Genomic DNA, 19,027 nt, shown 5'->3' on the forward strand with positions numbered 1-19,027 from the left:
CTAACAGCTTTCTGGCTAACTAACTATATTGAAAATATTTTTTGTACAGCCTATCTATTTATGTTTACACTATTCCTTTAAGTCAGAATTTTGGCTTCCCCTGCTAATGAGATGAAACCACCCAGATTAGGCCCAGACTGGTGATCTGTGGATTCTGGCAAATGCCAGACGGGCTGCTATAAGATGCCGTAGACAGTCACTGTTCATTGGGCCGGTGGGGTGCTGTTTGGGCCTCTCTGTACTAAAAATACCAGGGCCTATTTTAAAGTCTTATACACAGAAATGCAACATTTCTAGCAATGTAGATTTTGGGCAGTGCTTGTGAACAGAACCCAGAACAATACAGGGTTCAGTAGGGTCTGAATGGTGCACATTTTCACTATTTGTTTGCAAGCTTTATGTGTTAAGGGGCCATGGAAGTGTTTTCTGGTAACGTTTATTATAAGAGAAGCTGCTATATTTATAGAAATTACATCATGCCCAAAACAGAAGTTGGTGTAAATGGAACATGTGTGTTAAACTTGTTCTTTTGTGCTCTATGGGGGCAGTGCACTAAATCTCAGCACAGTTGGGATATGAGCTTGGTGTGTGCACTCAGCAAAGAGACTTAAGACTTAAACAAATGGAAACAGGGAGAGAGGCTTATGATAATCATACAGTTAATAGCAGTAATTGAATTACAGACATTTAGAAGACATACTGTCTGTGTAATGCAGTTGCTTTACACACTGTTTTATGAAGACTGTCATTCTGGCAGATTTCTTAAAAAAAGAGCCCTTTTCTAACAAATGTCAGTGGAAGTGGGACTGGTGGAAATGGTAATGACAGGACTACAACATGAAGATTTACAGCTTGGACATTGCACAGATATGAAAGAGCATGAAAGCATGGAAAATACACCATCTGACCAAGAACTAAAGGGTAGCCTTGGTAATATTCCCACAGTGCTGGTGGAAGCAGAGCCAAACCCACAACCCCAGGACAGCAGGGAGCTTGAGAGACAGCTACAGCGGACACCTAGTTTTGGGAAAAGTGTCACATTTCTCCTACCCCCCATTACAATTGAGGACAATGTGCCCCAAGAGGAAGAGGTGCTCTTCTATCAGGCTGTCGAAGAGGTACTAGGATATAGAATCTTCAATTTCAAACAGCTCTTTTTTTCTGACGAGTGGACAGACATAACAGGTTTGTAGAATGGGTAAAAGGTAAAAGAAAAGGATTTTTTTTATCAAAAGACTTTTTATTGCACACTTTTATTGCAAATTGCTTATTGTATTCAGTCTGGCCAAAGCATTTCTCTGTGTATTTAACTATTTTACGTACATATAAGGGGACATATAATAATGCTTGATTTTTTTGGTTTGTTTTTTTTTACGCCAAAATACAATTTTGTCTAGAAAATGTTTTCACAATTTGTTATGCAAGAAAACCGTAACAAATCCAAAAGCAAAATTAAGCCATCTAAAACCAGTCAAGATCATGTAGAAGTCAATAGCAGTTGCTTTTACAAATGGAAGATTTTTCTTTGTTTCGTGGTTTTATAGGTTTTTAGTTTTTTTTACGCTCGCATTTGACGTTTTTGTGCAACAATACAAAAAAGTTGCATTTTTCCGTGTCTTTTTCAATTTGTGCTTTTTCAGTTTAGATCTTTTGATAACTGACTGACATTCTTGGAAATAAGTTTAGCTGTGGTTTCAAGAGACTATAAATCCATGAAAATCAGAATGTCTTATTTATCAGTCTGTACAGGTTGGAAAAGCATTTTCAGAGTTACCCTGCTTACTAGGCAAATATACTATAAACCAGAGCTCCGAGTGATTCAGCTTTGTAAGAGAAGACTTGAGGTGGGCTAATTATACTTAAGGACCAAGTTCACATTTATATAAACTTTAGTTTGATAAATAATGGTAAATAAACCTGTTGTAATAAAATGTTTTAGGTCTGTTTTTTAGGTATTTTTTTTAATCTGATTCATTCCAGCCTGCAACTAATAACTGTGTTGCTTGGTTTTCTTATTTTGCTGCTTATCTTGCTCTATACATAAGCCCTAGCAACCAACTTTAAATACCAAGTTTGAAAGCTACAGAAATAATGGGGGGAAAACAATACATGACACAACAATATAAACTAATTTATATATCTTATTGTCTTAGAATTTGAGGGTCATTTGCAACCACAAACACAGTTGTGTGCTCACAAAATTCCCTGAAGTTAGTTGCACATAAAACCCCACTTACCCAAACAAGCAAGCTGCACCTTATTCATGCAGGAGGAACCCTGGTGCTACTACTTTCTCCAAACCAGGACTTTGAAAACTTTCAGTGCAATGCAATTGCTTGGCAAGGTCCCAAAAACATGAGGATCTTCTCCCAATATGTCTACCTAAAGGTCCCCATACATGCTGAGATCCGCGGATCTGCACCTGATATCCCCACCTACGGGTGGGCGATGCGGTCCCCGATCCGACTGAACTTTCCAACCTGGTCGATCGAGACCTGGCCAATTTCAGGCCAGAAATCGGTCGACCAGGCCCCTCGTTTCTGCCCCTACACGGGCAGATAAGCTGCCGAATCGATTCAAGGGACCGATATCGGCAGCTACAATCTGCCCGTGTATGGGGACCTTAAGGCGGGTGATATTGGGCTAATTTGATCATTTGGCCCTAGGGCAAAATGGTCGAATTAAAAACGGTGGTCTTAGGGGCTGTCGGACTGAGGACCACATCAACTGATGTGCTGATACAGTCCCCTATCCAATAGGAAAATCAAACCTGCCTGATTGAGATGTGGCCCATACATGGGCAGATAAGCTGCCTGAATCAGTCTGAAGGACCCAAATTGCCTGCTGAAATCTGCCTGTGTATGGCCACTGTAATTTTGCAATTTTCCATTATACAGTGGTTTCAAGGAAAGCACTTTGTGTTCCTTTCTGCGCTACTAGTTTTGATTCTTGAAACAATGTAACAGAAGCTCTCCTGCAGCCAAAACTTCTATTCCCAAAATGCCTTCCATGCTTCTTCATAGGTTTGTCAATTAGCTTATTCAGTCAACAGTGCAAAAAAATAGAAAGGAACAGACCAATGCTCCTTTTCCTGGCAATTCCATTTATAAAACTAAAATCACTGTAAATGTTTAATGAATGCAGAGTGGAGAGCTGCTAAACATGACATTTTCTTGGGGTAACGTTCCCCTTTAAGTGGACAATATTGCCCACAGGGCCTATGCTAAGGGGTAGCGTATCAGAACACATTGAGCTACAAATTTAGCCCTAAAAGTTGCCCCCTCTGTTGTTATGCTGCTGTGCTCAGCCCAAGCAGATTGTAGGATGTCCTTACAGATGCACCTTTCCTGCCCTGACTGATAAGCACCCATAAGCATGCACTGCTGGGACTGCAGAGAGGGTTAAAAACACGGCGTGTGATGATACCCACAGCACAATGAGTGGGTGAGTCATTCTGTCACATTCAGCTGCGCTGCCCATTGATCCACATGAGCTCCTTTATGGATAGTCTGAAATTTGTATTGGGAGGTGGGGGGTTGGAGCGCTGGAGGGGAATGGACTGCTGGACTCAGTAATTAATAACCCAGATTAAACAATATCCTTCTAATCACCTCTCACTACTGCATTAATGGTGGATTAGAGAAAACCCTTGGCTGCCTGTGGTGCTAATAAAGCAAAGTGCAGTGCATGTTCCTTAGGCAACAAAACTACTTTACATTATATTGTGCAACAGCATTTGCTGGTTAGTCATAACTTACAGGTCAGTCATATTATAGGGAAGAGATGTTAAGTAGACATGCCAAGGCACAGTTGATTCTATCAGTATCTCAAATGTTTGACTTTACTCATCTGTAAATATAGAGAGCAGAGCGCTAAGGGTATGAACCCACAGAGCGGTTGAGTCGTCCTCTTCGGTAATGTGAAGTTGCGGGAAGGCAACTGCAGGCAACTTTGCATGACTTCGAATTACCGAAGCGATGCAAAGGTCTCTCTACTGGTGACTCCTATCGTTACTGGTGGAAAGCCTTTGTCGCCCGAGACTCAAATGCTCCATAGGTTCTTGCCCTAAAGCTGGCCATACACTGAAAGAGCTTTTTATTCACACAATGATGTGTAAATGTGTAAAACTAAAAGCGGAAGTTTGAGAATAAACTTCATGTTGGTTTGAAAAATTCACTGAATGAAATCTGATCTGTTGTTGGCTTGGCTCACTTTTTCTAACCTTGGATCACAGTTATATGGTAAAAACCACTGTGCAAAGTTTGGGGACTTTGATTTTAATAGTGTCTGAATGGCAGCAATTTAAATTTCCCCACTAAAAGTCTACAAGTGACATCTGATTGGCGGTTGTTGGCTCCGCCATATTTTTCTAACCTGGAACTGCAGTTACCCAGTGACTAACTCTGCAAAGTTTAGGGACCCTAGGATTAATAGTTAAAGAATGGCAACAGTTTAAATTTAAACCAATAACTTTGAACTGCAAATACCCAGTGACTAACTTTGGAAAGTTTAACAACCCTGGAATTAATACTTAAATGATGGCATCAGTTTAAATATAAACCAATGAAATTTAATGGGTGGAAATGGATTGGCTGTTGGTGGCTCCGCCCACTTTTTCTAACCCTGAATATGTGATCAGCCAATTGCTGACTGTGCAAAGTTTGGGAAACCCTGACATATATAGTGTGAGAAAGACAGCATTTTAAATTGAAACCAAAAAAAATTCAGTAGGTGAACTCTGATTGGCTGTTGGTGGCTCCACCCACTTTTTCTAACCTTGAACCACAGTTACCTGGTGCCTAACTCTGCAAAGTTTGAGGACCCTGGCGTTATTACTGTGAGAGTGGCAGCAGGTTGGATTTCTGCCAAGACAATAGGTAAAATCTGATTGGCTGTTCACAGCTCCGCCCACTTTTGGGCATCCAACAATCATCATATTTTCATTCAGGCTGACCCCATGAGTATGTGGTTCAAGTTTGGGGAGTGTAACCTCAAAGCTATAAGGTTGGCAGCAGTTTCAATTTCCCCTTTAAAGTCAATGGGTGAAATTTGATTGGCCCCTTACACTTTGGGTCATGCAACAAATGTCGCTGTTTCATTCGGGGTGACCCCATTATTATGTTATTCAACTTTGGGGGGTGTAGCTTCAAAGCTATAAGAGTGGCAGCAGTTTGAAAATCTTCCCTGTCAAAGTCAATGGGAAAATTGGGGTGTTCAGAGCAGCGACACAAAAAGACGGGGGGGGGGGTGGGATTGCTTAGGAAAGCACAAGCAACCTGCTCCGCTATAGGGCGAAGAAGTGTGGGGAGTTTGGGTGCTGTACCCCTAAAACTGTAGGAGGGGTAGCATTTAGAAAATGGGGGGCGCTAAGAATAAGAAGAAGAAAAAGCGGAAGAATAAGCTGAAGTCGAAGAACAGTATGTTGGGTTTTTCAACCCAACATAATGAATCGGCCTATATGGAGAGGCAATCAGAAACACTCAGGTTGTACTGAAGTAGGGGGTGGAGGTAGGAGACCCCAGTGTGCCCTGTGACAGGTGGATTCAGGCAGATCGCAGGGGGAACCTGTATAGAAATATTAGATCTGCATAAAGCTTGGTCCATGGTGCTAATATTTCTTTTGTTGACCTCCTGCCATCCACTCTGTGGCAACTCCTAATTTCCTGACTTCTCCTTCCAAACGTATTCCTAGCTAACACAAAAGTCAGTTATCTCAACTCTCAAGTGTAGACAACTCGGGCATGCCCTCAACTCTTTGTTAAAAAATGTGCAAATGAATGATGAGGAGGAAGCAGGAAGTGTCTAAATAGAAATGTGGTTAAACAGCTGTTGTTGAAATGCAAGGGTAAGTAAGTAGGTGCATTAAAAAACACGTGTTTGTTGTTTTTGATCCCTAATACTGAAGGTTTATATGGGGGGTAAATATTCTGCAGTGTGGGTAAAAAACATGGTGATTTCTGACCAAAATTGCCCTTTGCACACCACTAGTGCTTGTAATTGGCAAATTTTTTGACCACGCCCACTTTTGTGGCCATGCCCCAATTACCACACCCCATTTTTTAAAAAAATACTCCTTTTATATAGATGAAATGGCGGGATCAGACGCAAGTGTGCTATACCCTCATACTGTACTACCTAAGGAAAACAATATAGCAACTACTACATATAAAATACAAATATAGAAAGAAGGCAGTCAGTTATAAGTGAGTTATAACTATGTACCAGTTTTGCCCCCCCATACACAGTACCCCCATACACAGGTGCCCCCCATACACAGGAGCCCCCCCATACACAGTAGCCCCGCCACACACAGTGTCCCCCATACACAGTAGCCCCCCATACACAGTACCCCCATACACAGTGCCCCTATACACAGTAGCCCCCCATACACAGTAGCCCCCCATACACAGTGCCCCTATACACAGTAGCCCCCCATACACAGTGCCCCCTATACACAGTGCCCCCTATACACAGTGCCCCCTATACACAGTAGCCCCCCATACACATTACCCCCCACAGGAGCTCCTCCTTCGTCTCCTCTCCTTATGCGGCTCCTTGTGCAGTGGCGACAGGCCCTTTTATAAGGTTGCGCCCGTGCGTAATGACGTCACACGTACCCACAGGCGCAACCTTATAAAAGGGCCTGTCGCGCAGTATAAGGAGCCGCATAACGAGTAAAGCCGCCGGGGAAGTCTGTTGCCGCCGCACAGCCAGCGCATCCCGCTGTGCTGGAAAGTTCAATGAATGTCCCGCAATGCGGGACATTCATGGAACTATCCGGGACAGCGGGATGCGCCATGAAAAGTGGGACTGTCCCGCGAAAAGCAGGACAGTTGGGGGGTATGGTATGCAGCTGCATGTTTAGATAAAAAAAAAAGTATTAGGGTGAAGGCACACAGAGCTACTAGTAGCAGCTACTTTTTCATGGCTACTAAATGCCAGAAAATGCCCCGTCACAGACAATACTGAGAATTGCCTCTGCTAAAACACACATAGAGACAATTATTAGTAAATGAACAACATTGTCTATTTTAGCAGCCATGAGTAGCTGCTACTAGTAGCTCTGTGTGTCATCCCCCTTAGAATCTGGCATATTACATTATCGCAGAGAAGCGATTTGGCTGGGAGGCCATTAGTAACATCAGGTGGTTGCAGTGCAAATTTGTATTCATGACAACTTTCATAACATGTACATTGTTAGTTTCTAAGTTTGAGAATTCATTTTCATTAGGATGAAATGAGGATCCCATGCAGGAAAGATTGTAAGCATCATTGGTGTGTGAACCTGGCGCGCACCTCAACATGCATACCCACAGGCCCATCACTAGCCCAGAGCGCAGAGGAAGTTTTTACAATTGCTAAGATTATGTTATATTCCTTTAATTATTTAATGGGCTTGTTAATTTTATCTAGGGTTGTCAAGTATCCTCAGCCAGGTAGTTGGTGGTGCTGTTTTCCTCGCTAGCATGGCATATTCTGTTCAAGTTACATTTTGCTCTTGAAGATTTTGTTGCTTTGCTTTTAGTTTGTGAATGCAAACAAGAACATCTGAAATGCTTCCTTTCTTTCAGTGATATAGAACTGTACATCTTGCCCCACACTTCACACCATTAGAAAACCAGCTTTGGCTGCATTATGGTGGGTTAGTGGGTTTGCACCCTGTGTAATCTCAGTATATTATCTGAAGTATGAATTAAGGTACACAGGAATTCTGCTAAAGTGGTGCTGAATATGTTTGTAGCTGGAATCCAAGTATAAATACATTAAAAAAAGAGCCACTACATGTGCTTGCTGTTTTTATCCTCAATACTGCAGGATGGGACAAAGGCCCAGGATAGCTCTTAAGATTCCTATTTGCATGGTATTCCCTCTAGGCTAAAGCTTATCCACAGGGTTATAAAGCACAACCATGACTGTATGCTGATCAGTTTCAGGGTCAGACTGGGCCGGTGGGGCACTGGAAAAAAAACCAGTGGGCTCCGCCGGCCCAGACCTGATCCCCGCTGGGTGCTCCTCTAAGCCGCTGGGCTCCCTCCTCTGACCAGCCGAAGGTAAATTTAATTTATGCGTGCTCGGGGGAGGGGGTCAGGCTGGTGGTGGGGGCCCCTGCAGGGGGTGTGGAGGTTGCGATGGGGGCCTCTTGGGGCATGCAGGGGCCCTGCTTCCCCCAGTCCAACCCTAATCAGATTTCTAACTACCGATTCTTGTGGATCCTCAGTACTGAATCTCATGTGGCATCAAATACAGGTGCCACATGAGATTTAGTAATGGGAATCCACAAGAACCTGTTCTAGTAGTTTAAGTATGCACATCATTCTTTTAAATTAGAGAAATATACAGAGTGTAAGCAGAGTAAGTTGAGAAACCTGCCTCAAGTGACAGTGATCCCCCTCCCAGTTTACCAGAAGTGACAAAATGCCACTTCTAATTACTGTAAGAGCCAAAATCCCAGTTTTTAACCTGGAAATTATAATCTTCTAGAGCAGAGAATGCAATTGTGCTCGTAGCATTTATAATCCAGCCCCATATTGCCAATATAGGAGTGCAAAAAAAGGTAAGCAGGGGAGTCAGGGGGGCAGCATCTGGAATTCTCAAAGTGACATGGGGTCAGAATCGCTCCTGAATGTATGTGAATAGTAGTGTATGCATTTCTGGAGTAAGCCAAGAAGGGCCTGAAAGGGAGTTGCACAAGCTAGGAAAAATGTATGGTTAGGGTTCTCCACCTCCAGATTTCCCCTCCACCTATACCTTCTCCTCTTCCACCACTAAACACACATACTTTCTCATTGTGGCAGCTAGAAACAATTTCTAACTAGTAGTGCTCTTGTCAGTGCAAGCCCAGGTAAGCTCTAATGGTTGTTGCTGAGTGTGGTTCTGTAACAGATGAATTGCCATGGATTAGTTATCACTACCTTAACTAATTCCAGTTGGGCCATTGAGGCAAAGGTAAAAGATAAGTCTCTACAATGCAAAAGATGATTGTGGGTTTAGCATTGCAAACAAATGTGTGGATTCTGCAATTAAATTGCATTTTGATTTGCCATAGATTCTGGAATTAAATTTATTTCTAAAAAGATTAAAAGATTAAAAAAACAATAATATCAGACTTTGTACTAGGTCCAGTAACCCATATCATTCAATCAAAATCATTGCATTTACCAGTCATCTATTTAAAAGCATAAATCTGATTGGTTGTTAGGGGTTACTAGATCCAGTGTCCAGACTTTGCAACATAAAACCCACATAAACCTTACATCACCATATCGCCTCTTTTCAAATGGATTTTTTCTATTTCCAGATGATAAGCTTTTAAAAAAGAAAATCTTGAAGGCAGGACATGGAAAGGCCACAATACCTCTGCCTGGGCAAGAAGTCACTGTCCACCTCATGGGAATTTTGGAGGATGGAAGCCTGGTGGAAAAAGATCCAAAATTGTCTTTTGTTCTCGATGAAGGGGATGTCATACAGGTGATTGATAACTACCACAGCCCATGCAGAAACGTCCTACTGGCCAATGAACAAGCAATATAACATGACATACTAAAGCTATGTATAAATGATTTTTCGGTACAGGACAGATATTTGAATGATAAATTCCATTTTGTGGTTGCCTGAGATCCATAGTTCCTAGGAGGTTGAGCACTGGGTTTCAGAGATTTTCCTGCAAGACAAGGTAGATCAGCTACCAAATATAGGTGAAGCAGGGGCAGAAGCAGGGTGGGCTGGATGCAAGACAGGGGGTCATGTTGACAGCAACCAAAGGTCCTACGCCACTATTAATCCACCATTTATTGTGCTTACCATGACATTGTTACTTTCTGTTAGCTGTCGTAGGATCCATAATATAAAGGATCCTACAACATCCACAGGTTATTGTAGAAGCCATTTTGTACTTGTGGGTTCATTGTTTAGTTTCTTTCCACTTATATTATTATTATATGATGGTAATAATTCTCTTTCTTTTTTTGTTATGAATGCAGGCCCTGGAACTTGGTGTTCGGACTATGCAGCTTGGAGAAGTGGCATTTCTCCTGACAAACAGCCTTTATGCCTTTGGACTTCTGGGGAGGTAATTATCTTACTAAATTTCATCAACTTCCCTATGCAAGCATCTATAGACTCCTCTGTCTAAGTGTAAACAAACTGCTCAAAATAATGACTGCTAAATTACACTTCACCAGAGTCTGAAGAACCAGTTAAGGCTGGGGTCAAGTTTGGTTATCAAAGTTATCAAACATATCGAACCATAGAGGTCGCTGATTTATCTCTTAGGGCAAGAGCACATGGAGCCTGTGGATAAGCGCAGGATGACAATCTGCCCCTACACTTAAAAAATCTTCTCTTGCCTGCACCCGGAAGCATTGATTCGCAAGACTTGGCGTTTGTTGGCGGATAATGGCTGCAAGTGCCTGCACCCGGGTGGTTTCAGTGCTTCCAGCTGCAGGAACAACTAGTAGCATAGGGGCGGATTGTCAGCCTGCCCTTGCCCTTAGTGGTACAAAGTAAAGTTGAATAATGGAACCTCAGTTTTTATTTGCTGTATTATTGTTCTACACTGCATGTTAGTAAGCCTGACCAAGTGTAGAGCAGCTGGGTACAGGGAAGGGTATTACCGAAAAGGGCAAGATGAGGAGGTGCAGGATATTCACTGCTTCAGGTGCTGTACCTCACAGCTGGTAGTACAGTATGAAATAGGTACTCTACTCAGTGCATAAGGTATTCCTAACATTGCAGCTGACGTGCAATAGTAAGCATTTCTAGAGCTCATTTTGGAGTTTTTGATTTCCCAAGATGTGACACACTTCCAGACTATCGTTTATGCTGACCTTAATGAGCATTTTGAAATCAAGACATTGCGAATATTTGCAGATGCCACATTTTAAACAGATCAGTGCAAGATATATGGCAGTAAGCATTTGAGTATGGGTGTAGTACACAGTTAATCTTTACTTAGGGTTCTGCTGTTATTTATAGACAAGTTTATTGGCAGTGTGGGGGCCTTTGCTGATTTTTGGAAGACAAAATAATGATATTTAGGAATACTGTTCAACATTTGGAACATTATTAATTCTGTGGATTCACAATGCAGTTAATAGTTCTCTGAGGGGATTTATGATGAAAGAAATGAAAAGAAACTATAGTAAACTATAGTAAATGAATATACCAACTAGTATCATATTTCTTTTGCAGAGACCCAGACATCCCATCAGATGCCTCTTTACTATATAAAGTGACTTTGCTTCAAGTACGGGACAAGCCAAGTTTGGGGATTCTAACAACTGCAGATCGAATAAGCCTTGCCAACCAGAAAAGAGAATGTGGTAACTTCCACTTTGAGCGTGAAGAGTATAGAAGTGCCATGCACTCCTACAGTCAGGCTCTAAGCATCCTCACTCCCACCACTGCAGGTATGTTTGAGTGCCAGGCCCTACTTGGCAAAGCATGATGTTTTATTGTATGTATATGAGTTGGACTAAGGATTTATCCACATCCACAATATTTTAAAATAAATAATGACAGTCCCACCATTAAAGAAAGATCTTTCCTTGCACTACTAATGACTTTCCTGCATAACCATTGGCACCACTGGTGTAACTAAAAGTTGGCGTGACCCAAAGGAGCCCACAGAAATATAGTTTCAACCCCCACACCCTAAAAAACATCAGGAAAGATGATCTGTTGGCAAGCTTAAACTAAAATTATCATTCAGGGCTTGAAATATACTTCGACCCCCTCAAAAGCTGTCAAATCATTTGCTTCTATTGACATGCCCAGTTGCCAACATGTAGCCCTCTGAAGGTGGTCCTCATTATGGGAATCTGGTAGGCTGGGGCTCAACCCAAACAAACCATCTTCCTGACAGTAGGTTAATTCAGAAATTATAACAGTTTAATCAAATTTTGAATTCTTTGATGCTTTGCTTTAGTACATGTCCCAGTATAACTAATTGCAGTATTGTACACAAACTCCCAAATTGCTCGTAATGACCTCTGAAGGCATGAGAAGTCATTAAACCTTCGCTGCTGATTTAAATGTGTTTGTCCAAGAGACAGAATAATCCAAAACCCAAAAATACAATTTGCAGAATCAAAGAAAATGGACATAACTTACAACTCAATATTTATTTTACAGCAGCGATAGATCAAGCTTGCCACCTCTAGCCATAAGCAACTGAATAAAAATGACTGCTGAAAAGAATTTTCCATCTCTGCCCTGTTTTAATATAAGAACCAAATGGCATGCCTTCTCTTGTTGTATTGCAGGCTTGGGCTATTAGGAGTTATTTATGAGCACTGTTTTATTGTATGCTAATATTACAAGATGGGTATTTGATCATGTTGTCATGGTTCCCTTCTGCGGGAATCTCTTATGTACTCAGCATCTGCGTAATGACTTGCCATTATCTGTATTACTCAGACCCATTGAGCTCAGAGGAAGAAGAGGAGATTCGTGAGCATCGAATCAAATGTCTCAATAACCTGGCAGCCACCCAGCTAAAGCTACATCACTTTGATGACGTGCTTAACTCTTGCAATGCTGTGCTAGAAATGGACCAGGCCAATGCAAAAGCACTTTATAGGAAAGGCAAGGTAATGTCTAAATATTGTATTGAGATTACCCAATTATTGCCCAAAAAAGGCTGCCCCCCTACTACTGTAGTAGTTAGCATGAAATTAATTTCTGTGCTTAGTAGTACCATTGCCCATGGTAATGAGTTTAATTCCACTTCACCATAAATACAATATATATACCATTATTTACAATTATAGTATATCTTCTTTTTATTAGGTATGAAAATTATTTTTTATTACATTATTTGTCTATTTTAATACAGGTATGTTATCCAGAATGCTTGGGACCTGGGGTTTTCAGGATAAGGGATCTTTCCGTAATTTGGATCTCCATACCTTAAGTCTAATGGAAAATAATTTAAACATTAAATAAACCCAATAGGAGTGTTTTGCCTTCAATAAAGATTAATTATATCTTAGCTGGGATCCAATACGAGCTACTGTTTTATTATTACAGAGAAAAAGGAAATCATTTTTGAAAATGAGAATTATTTGCTTATATTGGAGTCTATAGGATATGGTCTTCCAGTAATTTGGGAAGGCCATTGATCCCATACCTGTAAAACATCTCCATTTTGCAGTCATAGGTGATGATATTATTTTAAAATCCACAGAGAATAGCTGATGCAAGGTAATCAATATCTAATTTCTGGCTATTGTATGAGTGAAAATATTATTGTCTGTTTAAGAAAGAAAGAAAAACAGTACTTACATTTTTTTTAACAATGTAACTGGACCACAATGTACAATTTATAAGCTAAATTAAAAGATAAGAAGAAGAGGACTGAGATAACACTGCACAGGTACATGTAAGGAAGGGTTAAAGTATTTCGGTACTTACTCAGATTGCTGATGACTCATTCAAACTGTCAAATGTAGAAAGAAATAGGAGCCACAAGATTCGCTGGTCTAGTGTGGCGAAGATGTTTCTGCATGGCAACAATGCCTCAGGCTGAGAGAAACTCATTTACCAGTAGTTTTCTTATAAAATAGGGATAGAATTGGGGAACTGTGTTCCTCCAGATATGGCTGAAATACAATCCCAACATCCCAGCAACAGCACAGCTACGGGGTTCTTGAAGTTGCAAATTTTTAATAGGGGCACAAATATATTTCTGAACTGGGGAGTCCCTAAGTATGTAGATCCAGTCCTGCTATATCTGCATTTCATTATAGATGATGGAAACGCTTTGGTAATCTAATCCTCATGCTATGCTCTTATTTAACCAATCAGGTGCTATCAGAGAGAGGACAATATGAAGAGGCCATGCCAATCCTGAAACAAGCGCTTAAATTGGAACCAACTACCAAGGTAATTGCCAAGATCAAAAAAAGTAAAAACAAACAGCTGGCTTCTGTTGATTCAGAGCTTGATATATTGGTATTATTACCTGAAATAGGGATCAATTAAAAAGTATGAGCCTGAGCAATGCAGGAAAGCTGGAGCTTAAAGGAGAATGCAAGCTTAACTAAAGAAGTAGATCATATTTTGGCCTTCTGTAGCAGCCAAAGGCAACCCCAGCCCTTTAGGGCTTTGACACACTGGGAGATTAGTCGCTGCTCGACAAATCTCCCTTGTCGCAGGCGACTAATCTCCCCGAAATGCCATCCCACCAGCTAGAATGTAAATCGCCAATGGGATGGCATATGCAGCACCGCGATTTGCAGAAGTCACAGAAGTTGCCCCGTGTGTCACTGCCCTTAGCAGGGAAGATCTGTGCCTCTGTATATGCCCCAGTAGCTCCCCATCTTCTTTTCTGTGATTCACTGAACATGCTCTGTGCTGCTGTCACTTACTGAGCTTAGGGACCCATTCGCAATATACTAAATATATAGAATGTAACAGTCACAGTACAAGGCTGATTAGTAATTAGTTCAGTTTTTCATTACATGAGAAGAACCCCTAAGCTTAGCTTCTCAACAGCTGCCCAGAGCCCACTGAGCATGTGCAGTGTCACTGACAATCCTAACAGAATTTACGATAGGGAGCTCCTGTGAACATTTTGCAGGCCTGGATCATTACTGCTATAGAGCTGCTGAACCTTTAGGTTGGTTCAATTAGTTCAATATATAAAATGTGGCATTTCTAGCCATATTTGTTTTTAGGCTTTAATTCTCCTTTAAAAAAAAAAAAAAACAGTGTGGAAAATATTTAATTCGAGGTCATGGTTTACTGCCCAGGGGCAACCTTTGCCCCTCTAGATATGTTTGGATGTCCAATTTGTGCCCCTCTATGAAGAATGTCCAACCTGTGCTGATAAGGCTGCTATATGAAGGACCAATCACTCTGGCTGCTGTTGAAATATCCAACCTGTGCCAACCTGACTAAAGGCCCCCATACATGGGCCGATAGAAGCTGCCGATATCGGTCCCTTGGACCGACATGGCAGCTTATCGGCCCGTGTAGGGGCAGAAACGAGGGGCCTGGCCGACAGATATCTGGCCTGAAATTGGCCAGATATCGATCGGCCAGGCTAGAAAATCCAGTCGGATCCGACTGCCCCATTGCTGCGTGCAGAATTCGATCGAATTCGCCTACATGCCTCCCCGATATCGCCACCCGTAGGTGGGGATATCGGGTGAAGATCCGCTCGCTTGGCGACATCGCCAAGCGAGCGGATCTGCCCCTGTATGGCCAGCTTAATGTTGGAATGTCCAGTCTGTGCCACTGACTACTGTTGCCCCCTGCCATTTCTGGAACAGGTATGGGACCTGTTATCCAGAATGCTCAGGTCCTGGGTTTTCTGGATAAGGGGGTCTTTCCATAATTCTCCTACCTTAAGTCTACTAAAAAAATTATTTAAACAGTAATTAAACCCAAAAAGATTGTTTTGTCTACAATAAGGATGAATTATATTTTAGTTGGGAGCAAGTACAAGGTACAGTGGTATTATTACAGAAAAAAAGGAAATCATTTTTAAAAATGTGAATGATTTGATTAAAATGGAGTCTATGGGAGATGGCCTTTCCGTAATTCGGAACTTTCTGGATAATGGGTTTCCGGATAGGGGGCCCGATACCTGTAAAAAATTGCATCAGCCAGATGGTAACAGGCAACAGCCACCCTTGAACTGGGCAGATAAATATAATTCTGGGTTTAATCTTTACATATTTCCAAAAGGAATATCTCTGTAGGGAGTGAGGTGAGAAACCTGGCCAGGGCTGCTGTGTGTGGCAATCATTATTAGGTCTTTTCTTTGATCGGAGGTCTGCTCTGTTTCTCACTGAGTTGAGGTAATCCTTTTACATTTCTCACCATTTCCCTAATCCTGTGGCTCCAGCCATGCAGATGGAAAGAATATCAAATTCTGGATAGGACAACCTTTCAGTTGGCCACATGTGTTTCCCTGACTCTGGAAAGATTAAATTGAGTGAGCTACGGGAACTGTCATTGCAATTACACTGAGATATTGCTTAGATACTTGTGCTCAGAGGCAGCTTCTCTCTGATGGACAGCCATTTCTGCTTTGTGGAAAATAACTTCTGACCCAATACCCAGAAATGCACAAAACATCACTTTTTTTTAAATGTACTGGAAATTATTAAATGTACTATTTGCTTTTAGATATATGGAGAATCAATTGTGTCATCGAGAAACATAGGGCCTAATTTGGTAACTGGTAACATGCTTAAAAGATTACTATGTTTTCAGATTTAACAGTTTAACATTAGGACAAATTGTTCCAATGTGAAAAAGAACTGTTAGTCATTAAAGGAACAGTTCAGTGTAAAAAATGAAACTGGGTAAAATAGATAGACTGCGCAAAATAAAAAATGTTTTCAATAAAATTAGTTAGGCAAAAATGTAATCTATAAAGGCTGGAGCGGACAGATGTCTAACATAATAGCCAGAACTCTACTTCGTCCTTTACAGCTCTCTCAGCTGTTAGCAGTCAGTAACCAAACAGTGACTTGAGGGGGGGCAAATGGGACATAACTGCTCAGTGAATTTGCTTTTGAATCAGACCCGCATGCTCACAAACTAACTGAACAGTTATGTCCCTTGTGCCCCCCTAAAGTCACTGACTAACTAAGAAGTTGTGCAGAGCACAATTTGGACCACTAATCCCTAACTGATAATGCATTTGGCCCTTCTGTACATGATTCGATAGATTATTTGAATACTTGGTAAAGTGTCTTTCTCAGTAATAGGCCTCCATTTTCAGGCTATCCATGCTGAACTTTCTAAACTGGTGAGGAGACAACGAGGACAGCCTGAAGTCAACAAATCCCCAGTAAGAGCTAAATCCAAAGCTCATCTAAAGCTTAGGGAGGACTTAAATCCGCTTATTCGTCACAGCACAAAGCAGAATGTAAGTTTGTCACTATGCCTCCTCTACATTCTTTCATTTTAGCTCAGCCTTATAACTATGCCATTTAATATGTTTTTTTTTTTTTTTTTTAATCCTTTAGTAAATACCATAGTAAAATGAATGCTTCTCTGCCTGGGCTCTTGATTTCTCTTTCAGATACACGTGAATAAACTAACTTCCAAGAACAAGTCTTTTGATGTTAATTATTATAAATTAAAGCACAATACGTTAGTTTTATACCTGAGAAGTTTAATAGCAAAGGCGTGGCCTAGAAGGCTGTCTGTTGAATGCCTTTTTACTAGATTTTAAAATTGCTGTGTATATATATATATAAGAACAAACAGAGCACGCCCTATAGATGTTCAAAAAATAATTATAAAGACAGTGAGCCGCACACACAGGGACTTTGCAAAAAATAATAAGTTTATTTGGAAAAAAGGTCCTTTTTTCCAAATAAACTTATTATTTTTTGCAAAGTCCCTGTGTGTGCGGCTCACTGTCTTTATATATATATAATAACAGGTGCATAGTCGTCTTCAGTTCTAGTAATCCACAGCAACCAATCAAAAGGTAGCATTTACTTGTGTGCTGTTCAAAAGTAAATATCTGCTGCTTGATATTGGTTACCAGACCTGGAGCTGACTATACACCAGTGTTACCCAACCAGTGGCTCGTGAGCAACATGTTGCTCCCCAACCCTTTGGATGTTGATCCCAGTGGCCTCAGAGCAAGTGCTCATTTTTGAATTTCTGGTAAGGAGGCAAGTTTTAGTTGCATAAAAACCAAGTATAATGCCAAACAGAGCCTTCTGCCAGTCCACATACAGGCTATTAAGTAGCCAATTATAGCTCTTATTGGCACCCCAGGAACCTTTTTCATGCTTGTGTTGCTCCCCAATACTTTTTTAATTTGAATGTGGCTCACGTGTATAAAAGGTTGGGGATCCCTGCTATACACCTTTCATAACCTGAACTCAATTTGTTTAACAAATGACTTTTCACTTTTCCTGTGTTTTTAGGTTTCCCATCGGATGCTGATAATTGGTGCCCTCGTAGCTGCTGTGCTTAGTTTTGTGACAGCGTTAACCCTTATACGGGAAAGCTGAAGGATAATACTGGATACTTTTATAATTATCTTTCTATTTATAAAGTGTGAGCTATCCAGTGATGGAGGAGGCAAGAATAATAACTGCAATATAGACCAAGGCATGTGGCTACTGGGTTATAGCTATTGGAGCCTGCATCAAACTTTGCAACACACTGCAGAAACTACTCTTCCTACAAGTAATGGATGGTCCTTTTTATATATCAGCGAGGGGTCTCACTGTAGATTTTAGCTTATACCTGGCTATTACAGATGGAATTTGTAGGCATGCGGTGTTCAGACCAAAGCCTAAAAAGTGGATTGCAAGCAAAATGGCCACCCATGAATAAGGTGCACCCCCAATGCACATTGGCTTTCAGTATTTTACATGGTTTATAAAGTAGGATTCGAAATATCAACAAATGTCCATAATACACTGGCAGACTACATCTTATCTTGTTTACTGTGCTATTTTTTCTTAACAGAATATGTATAGTTCTGGTATGTTTATCTGGTTGAAATAATCAGTACATAGAAAAAACTCCAGTATAACTAATGTACTGTATGTCCAAGTAAATTCATCAGAATATGTATAATGTTCAGGCATTAGAAGCTGAAGCTACTGGAGCATCTAAATAGTTTATGGGGTTTATGTCCATAAATACCATATTTACATCAAATAAATGAAGGCAAATGAGTTGCGTGTTTGATTGCTGACCAGTCTTTCATTGCTCATGATTCACTCTAATGTGTTTATTTTACACCTGCAGTATTCCTACATATTCAATTTACCATTATTCACCTGGGGAATGTTGCCTGGTTACCAACAGACCTTGCAGCACATATATAAATATGGGGCTATGAGGGGTAATTAAAATGTGCACAGGGTGCAAACTGCCATTTTTTCACTCATTGCACCCTGCTCTGCAATTTTTTTAATTGCTGAAGAGCTCTGGAGTGCAATTTGTGAATGGTGAAATGTGATTTTTCATAAATGGGTGGAAATAAAATAACTACTGGAAAAATACAAACTTTATTTGAATTTGAATGGGAAACAAC

The 19,027-nt window shown here is 40.9% G+C and overlaps 1 protein-coding gene across 1 annotated transcript; it reads left to right on the plus strand.

The window, feature by feature from the left end:
• Window positions 1-659: 659 nt before the first annotated feature.
• On the plus strand, window positions 660-18,665 carry LOC100492768 (peptidyl-prolyl cis-trans isomerase FKBP8). The gene is made up of 8 exons (XM_002932260.5): window positions 660-1,185; window positions 9,299-9,468; window positions 9,981-10,069; window positions 11,191-11,408; window positions 12,418-12,590; window positions 13,807-13,884; window positions 16,739-16,885; window positions 17,904-18,665. The coding sequence occupies exons 1-8, from the start codon at window positions 789-791 to the stop codon at window positions 17,988-17,990; spliced, it is 1,359 nt and encodes a 452-aa protein (XP_002932306.2). The 5' UTR covers window positions 660-788; the 3' UTR covers window positions 17,991-18,665.
• The last annotated feature ends 362 nt before the right edge of the window (window positions 18,666-19,027 follow it).

This window comes from Xenopus tropicalis, chromosome 3 (assembly GCF_000004195.4).
Source record: "Xenopus tropicalis strain Nigerian chromosome 3, UCB_Xtro_10.0, whole genome shotgun sequence".
NCBI lineage: Eukaryota > Metazoa > Chordata > Amphibia > Anura > Pipidae > Xenopus > Xenopus tropicalis.